Source organism: Misgurnus anguillicaudatus, chromosome 22 (genome assembly GCF_027580225.2).
Source record: "Misgurnus anguillicaudatus chromosome 22, ASM2758022v2, whole genome shotgun sequence".
Lineage (NCBI taxonomy): Eukaryota > Metazoa > Chordata > Actinopteri > Cypriniformes > Cobitidae > Misgurnus > Misgurnus anguillicaudatus.
Genome location: NC_073358.2, coordinates 30,609,154 through 30,616,987, shown reverse-complemented (window position 1 = coordinate 30,616,987; position 7,834 = coordinate 30,609,154). Strand labels below are relative to the sequence as shown.

General features: G+C 32.3%; 1 protein-coding gene across 1 annotated transcript; it reads left to right on the top strand.

The window, feature by feature from the left end:
* Window positions 1-1,003: 1,003 nt before the first annotated feature.
* On the top strand, window positions 1,004-5,885 carry LOC129439353 (uncharacterized). The gene is made up of 5 exons (XM_055197977.2): window positions 1,004-2,477; window positions 2,699-3,115; window positions 3,699-3,827; window positions 3,994-4,061; window positions 5,747-5,885. The coding sequence occupies exons 1-5, from the start codon at window positions 2,450-2,452 to the stop codon at window positions 5,867-5,869; spliced, it is 765 nt and encodes a 254-aa protein (XP_055053952.2). The 5' UTR covers window positions 1,004-2,449; the 3' UTR covers window positions 5,870-5,885.
* Window positions 5,886-7,834: the final 1,949 nt, after the last annotated feature.

Genomic DNA, 7,834 nt, shown 5'->3' with positions numbered 1-7,834 from the left:
TCATAATGTTTATTTTAAGAGATTTAGAGAAATCTTAGATTTCAGACATTTAAATACACATATGCAATGGTAAAACAATAGCCTACATTTAGTTTGTAAAATACACCCTGATGTCTGTGGACGCAGCAATAAAAATCTATTCAAATAAGATAATAATTTGCAAATAATAAATAAATAATATTTTCAAATAATAATTAATTTGCTGACGTGTATTATTCATATCAGACAAACACAGTGGAAGCCACTATAAAGTTTACTCTTTTGTTATAAAAGTTATAATGATACCTGTTTGAAAGACGGAGATGCGCACCTGTCAAGCAGCTATTACATAACAGAGCGAGGCCAGAGACGAACGTGCTCTTAAACAGGAATTAATATATGAAATAATTTGTGCATCTTTGAATAACTGTAAGAATACATTTCCTTTAAATATAAAGTTTTAAGAGATAATAATGTTTTATCCACTTTTATTGCTTATTTAAACTTGCGGTAACAGCGCGTTTGGTGCATTTAGCCTACCTCAGAGTTTATTTCGGTAATATTGCTGTTTTTCCGGTAATAATAATACAATTTACATGTCAACCCTGCTTCCTTCTCTGTTTATTCATTTCATTATGCTGTTATGTTAAGTTATGTGGAAATTTATTGCCATATGAGACGTCCATTGCCGTTATATAAATAACTTTTGTCAACGTTTTGAGAAATAATGTTAGGATATTTATTGCAGACGTTTATTGCCGTTGAATAGCCTACTCTCGTCTATAATGGAAATCACATAGGACATATATAATGTGGTATACTGAACAGTTACCCTGCTAATTTTAATTTATATGTGGAGAAATAAACCTTTGCAAATATGCTGATTTAATCCATTCATGTCCTGATTACCAGCCTAGAGATTTTAAACATCCTTAATCCACATTTACTAGTCTATCAAATAATATCTCATGATCTATCATCATTAGTGAGTTTCTGGTTACCTGTGCTGTGCAGTTGCATATGGAGTTTTTTATGGAGCGCTGCATTTAAAAATATGTCTTTCCAAAGCAAGATCTCAGTGTATCATTGTTGGTATAAAGTTAAGCCCCCTCAACAATTTCACATGCCCCCTCAGTCATTTCATCCTGCAGCCGGGCCTGGGTGTTTTTAAACTTTTGGGACCATCACATTTAATACACCTTTAAAGGACCCTTTTCCTAAAATATACATCCATATTTTTATATAAGAAAACAATAATTTTGATATTATAATTGTGTACAAACTTAAATAATTGGCTACAAATAGACTTTTCACAACTTATAGATTTTTTTCTCTTGAATTTTTTGAAAACCCTGTTTTAAGCATTAAACTTATTAATTATTAGTAATGAATTATATAAAGGAATTTTATATGGCAAAAGCTCAAGGAAAATTAGATTCCTTATATCATCACCCTTTAAAATTAATCCTTAGAAAGAGAGCAAGAAAACACTACAAAAAGAAACCAGTGAAATCAAACTAAATGAAGGGAAATTAAATGAGATTTAACAGAGAAAACAGAAATAGAAAGTTAAATGATTACAATGACATCATTACCAAAGTCATAAAATATAATCTAAAATAGTCAATTAAAATTTTATATATGAGCTTAACTGTTTGTAAACCCCCCTCAGCAACCACTAGAGGTCGCACTATACTTTGTGTTTGTATACTTTTCTGTATAATGTTGCTTTAATATACCTATAGTCAAATTTACTGTGTTTGACAGCAAACCTGATTAGTGTAACTTTAATTTGCCCTCAAACACAGTATGTTTGACTGTATAATATGAAACAAAAGTAACTTCCTATTTCTCAATGTATTTACTTTTTCCCATAAATAGGAGATGATTTGACACTGCAAGACCCTGATTTTATTTAAGATTTAAAGTAACAGTAAGTTACCATCAAAAGTAAAAAAATGTAGTGATGTAAATGAATGCTAAATCCTTTCCAACTTTAATATATCTATCATGAAGCCATTTTTTCACAGCTATAACCTGTTAACAACAGTATATGGCATCTTAGTATACAATACAACCAATAAAGCAAAGAACAACTAACTCTCAATTATATGTCATTTATGATGACTCTTTATTAAGGCAGAATCTTTATGACAAGAAACAAAAGTAAAATCTTGGTGGTTTTGAACCCAACAAATGTTTTTTTTTTTTTTGTGACTATGATACATATGTAAAAATTAGTAAAATGTATTAATTTAAATGAGGGAATGCAAAATAGACACAAGCAATCAATGAAACCAAGAAGACATCCTTAATGTAACAAAGAATAACTTTCAGCAACACCTGTCAGAATAAAAGTTAAGGACAAGTTTGATTTGTATTGATGAAAGTTTTTCAAAAGGCGGAAATCCCACTGACACTCAAACACTCTTGACCCACAAGCACCACCAAACATTCAGATGTGGGCGACATGAGGCTTTCTCTTTCTGCACTCGCCAGTAAGTGATATCTATTCATATTTTATGTTTATTGCAGAAATACCTTGTTCCTTAGGCTTATTTTAAGATTTATTGTTGTATTTAAATGTAGTGAAGACCTAAGATCCTTCTAAATTCTGATTTCAAAACACTTAAAATAAACCATAACTCTTGCTCTAAATAAAACAAATATTGTCCTGCATTTATATATTAGTTGAACCATAATTTCTGTTTTGTTGTAGTTGCACTAAGTTGCATTTATTGGAAAGTTTCTGGGACACTCGTGGAGGTGGTGGTCAGACCTGGAGATAATGCAATGCTGCATTGTGACCGTGAGATTGTGGATGGACACGACCCCCGCTGGGTCAGGACCTGCTCTTTACAAATCCAACCACCACTGATTGTTTCTGCACATGATACCATTACACTCCCAATTCCTCGATTCTCACTGCTCCCGAACAAAACTACAAACTCTGTTGACTTGATGATAGAAAATGTCACCGAAGCAGACCTTGGATTGTACTATTGCTCAATGGTAGAGAAAAAGATGATCGAACATAACAAATTAACATTGCAAACGGAAGTGTATCATATTAGTAATACTCTTATTAAGCTTACATATGCGGGTCCGAATAAGTCCGAAAGTTCTGGTTTATCTGGTAAGTGTTCCCAGTTTCTTAGTTTGTTTTTTTGGAATAATGAAATAATTCTGTACTGTAGATGTATTCTTTCAAAAACAGGAAAAAGGAAAAAATACACAAGTTAAGAATTAATAAATTCACATTATTTTTGTATTTTTTTAAGATTGAGACTATGAGATTAGTATATAGAAAATTAGGTTAAATGTTATTAATTAAAATGTATAAAAATTTCCTAATTTAGTTATTTTTACTTTACATACAACAAACAAAATAATGATATAGTACTGTCACTAGGTCAATTCCTATGATTTGTTTGTGAGCATTCAGCACGATCTTTTATCAATACTTTTCACCTTTGGGTTAAATGACATGAAAAGATTATAATATAGGTTGTGTCCTATTTTCATTAAAATATGCAGAACTTAGTGGAAACAAAGTGCTGTTGTGAAAAGGAAATAAAACTCCTGATATGATCAGACAATGGAAACTGTGAACCTCAAAACAGCACTGAATTGTGCATAAGATAACAGTTTAACTAGGTCAAGGAAAGCAAAGTCAACAATGATTGTTCATGCTGCATTTACATTTATTCCTGAATCAGAAACCCACCATGACACAGTCAATGACTGTTGGCAATACTGGCTGATCCTGCTGACGGTGTGTCCAGCTTGTTGTCTTCTCTCAGTTTCTCTGGGTTTTCTTTGCGGCAAAAGCTGTTATCATAGAAAAGGTGAGATCAGTTTTTACAACATTTTTCTTTTCTTTTTTTACTCTTCTTGGATACTCACGCATTTTACAGGATATGGTCGAGTTCATTCATTCTGTCAATTCAGTGTCAATTTGTCTATAATTGTTGTGATTTATTTAAGAGATCATAACTGACTATGCTTTCACAGTGCTTAAGGAGTCTAGAGGTCTTCCAAACACTTCTGAAATCCAAAGACAGGAACAGATCCAGGAACAGGTAAACTCACCTGTTTAAACAGCTCACAAGTATAGGGGCCAATGATGTATTAGGATTTTAAAATACAAATCTGTTACAATTGTTCAAACATTAAGAATATGTATACATAAGTTCATGTTAAGTGATTTTAGTGTTTTTTCAAAATTGTCTGTAGCCTTAAAAAATGTCATGTGGTGCGACTATAATTTAACTGAAATGCTTAACATTCTCAGTAGTTCTTAGTAGTTTAAGGGTTTAAAAACAAAGTATTTGCATTTATTCAGGCGGGGGTGTTCGGACAACCATGCATGCGTGCAGCACCTTAATGTCCATTATACCTGTTGAATGCTTTATTCTGATTGGCTGAGAAATGTTCCACAGTGTTGATTCTTTTTCTGTAAAATGCACACAATTGCGCACATTGACTCTGGTCCTTTGAATAATTTGAAAATAATGTACACTCCGCTTCTGTGCATTTTTTTTAATAATTCAACCGCCGTCGTCAATTATTCCTAATACGTTTAAGACGCAGATTGTGACTCGTTTCCCTACAATTTACTTTAAATCATCTACTACAACATTTTTTGGCACACAACCAAAATACAGTCATAACTAACCTTTGTTTATAACACAACATCAACCTTGCCACACAGTGGTTTAGACAGGATTTTAATACTGATGTGTGAATGATATCTTACTGGTATAAAGACGTAATGTCGTTGGGAGTATATACCCATATATGTAGCATATACTTGTATTTAATGGTATACAAGTAAATTCTGGAAAATTGATGGTAATTTACCAAAAGTACTGTATTAAAGAGGCTAGTGTAAAGAGATTCAAAAGCAATACACTTTATAAACAAAAATCTGAAACTAAATTTCATTAAAATTTCACAGAATTTTCATAAACACAAACAATTTATAAACATTTGTAACATTTGTACAACATAAGTGGATAATTTAAAGCGCAGTGTAAGGAGGATCTGTTGACAGTAGTATATAAAGTAATGAGTATAAATAAAAGTGCTTTATACAAAACACTAAGAAAACCATGCTAAAAAGTGCAGAATATATTTGCTAAATACATTTGAATATATTTAGAGTAATTTCAGTTATTTCCAAAACAGCAGTTATGGCCAGACAGTCGCACCATATAATATTTTGACACTTTAAATAACAAAAAAGTACATGCATGTGGGAAGTGCTATAGGTATATTGTGTATGAATTTTTTTTTACTGATATAAAATGCAATTGTACAGAAAATGTAGGTGTCATGTCATTAACCCATACAAAGTAAGTTGACAGGAAGTTAAATATTTCATTTTTTTGCAAGGTTCACTTTTTATTATCAACACAATTTGAGCCTTTCTCCTAAATATATATTAGTTTATATAACTGTAGCCTAATAATATACCTGTATTGACTTATCATACTGTATAATGGGACAATATATTAAAATAAATCTGTTTATTTCATAAAATCACAATCGGTCATTTAACCATTAAAGTAACATTGACGTAAAAAAAAAAAATCTGAAATGATTTGAATAATGAAAATGTACTGAATCAGGGCATCATATTAAATGCTTCTTTGTACACTTCATGTTAATATAACTAATAAAAACAATATTCTGCACCTCACTGTATTAGCAACAACCAACTGTTTTACACTCTTACCATTTTTAACTAAATGTTTTGATTTAGGATGATATTGAAGAGGTTTGCTATACATCACTGAATATGCCCAGACAAGGAAGCAAACAGAAGAGAAGCAAACGAATGCCAAGTGCTGACTTCAGTGTGTACAATGATATTAAAACATCCTAAAAAGTGCTAAATGACACATTATGGGTAAAAAATAACACAGCCATTTGTAGAGCAGAGAAAATTTGCTGGTCTTTATACTAAAAATATTTGTCTGCAAAATGTTGTAATTGAACAGTCAGAATAAAGTATTACAGAGGGTCTGGTAATAACAAAATATGTATCTTGCTTGATGTTTTACTGTTTACTGTACTGTTGAAGTCAAAAATAAATATTTTATTTGTCCAAATTATTTTAATTATTCACATGTATACCAACAGCCTACAACCAGAATCAGATCAGTAGGTCGTATCCTGTTGTTTCATGTGAAACAAAGTTGTTAGTGGAAAGTATTATTTTGAAATAGAGCGAAACAAAGATGCATGAATGTGAGATAAGGTCTTTGATTCTCACTGAAGTCTATCTACTTTAAAAACTATAAAGTTATTTTACTTCAAACCCAGCCAAGAATACAAATAAATATTTTTTCTCTATTCTGAATTTCTTTGTTAACATACTTTTCTAGAGTAATAATATTTCTTGTCAATAGCCAACCTTCTGCAACTTACACCATTTATGGAAATAAGCACAGTTTTTTAGCAAAATACGTGGGAGAGCAGAATATACTGTAAATACATTGTATTGCACTATTTAGCGTTAAAGGTATAGCGGAAGATTTTCGTTTTCCAGGTGGATCACCACTGTTATTGGTCATCCCAGATGTCAATCATTCTGATTATATGTTGACGTATAACCGTCGTACGTGCTCGCCTCTACGTTCGCTTTCTGCACATGCGCACTTTCACGTGTATGTGTGTTGTGCTACGGTTTCAACCATTCATTAAAGGTCGCGTTCTCACTGTGTTTTTTTCAAAATGTCTGAGGGTCACACAAAAAAAAATGTCTACGAATTGTATGACAAGAAGTGAAAGGACTATAAAGAAAGAAACAAGACCAGAATGTTTATGGGAGACTATTTCACACGCTGGCGTGAGCTAAAAGGACAGGTTGGGTTTCCCACGCGAAGTTTCTACTGGAAAGGTACATTTTGTCATGCTATTTGGAGAAATTAATTTAAAATCACTGCCAGTAAAAGTTGATGTAAGCTATGATTAGCGATGCTAGCCCTGGAACAAGTCACGAACTGCACAGACACGGTAAACATGCCGACAGAAACTTGTAAACAGAGCGAAGAGAAGAACTGAGCTCCTGCATGCTCTCTCTCTGTCTCGTGCACGCGTTTAACAGGCGTTACCCCTCGGAGAGTGTTGCGTGTGCATCGAGGGGCGGTTGTTTTAAATAATTCGGGAAAATCTTCCGCTATACCTTTAAAGTTCAGGTGGGACGTTTGGCATTACATATTTAAACCAATAATTTTAAACCATACACTAATCTTGACAAACTACATACCGTTGGAAAGCTCTAGGAATGTAGTTTTTATATCTCAACACCATTTTGCTAAAATAATTATGTAGTAAGAGTCGTTTTCTAAAATGTTGAAGGCCAACAGGTGGGCCCAAGGCGTAAAAACATATTTATTTGTAAATATCCTATAAACCTGAAATAACCTTGTCAAACTATATATTGTTGGAAAGCTCTGGGAATGTAGATTTCATATTTCAAGGCCATTTGATGATAGAATTTTTTTTGTAGTGACAGTAATTTTGTTAATTGTCACTGACCCTGTAGGAGTAAATTTGAATTTGTATATATTCATAATTCTAATATTCTTCAAATAAATCAATAAATCTTCAAAAACCTTGACAAATTATATACCGTTGGAAAATGTAGTTGTCATATTTCAAAACCGTTTGGCATTTAAAACAATGCATAGACAGTAATTTATTAATTTGTGACAAGATAATGCAGCTAACCATTGACACCTAGTGGCTTTCTTTTGTAAAACCACTAAAAGTGTGTCAGAAACCTCATATTTTGTGTTTTTAACTTGAAATTTGGTTCAGAACTAGTTGAGACTTGTGCCTATAT

Bases quoted from the DNA above. Each gene is read 5' to 3' on its own strand.
- LOC129439353 (XM_055197977.2), top strand. From the start codon at position 2,450: ATGAGGCTTTCTCTTTCTGCACTCGCCA. The intron at 3,116-3,698 runs GTAAGTGTTCCC...TTCCTGAATCAG, and splicing joins CGAAAGTTCTGGTTTATCTG to AAACCCACCATGACACAGTC. The intron at 4,062-5,746 runs GTAAACTCACCT...GTTTTGATTTAG, and splicing joins AGGAACAGATCCAGGAACAG to GATGATATTGAAGAGGTTTG.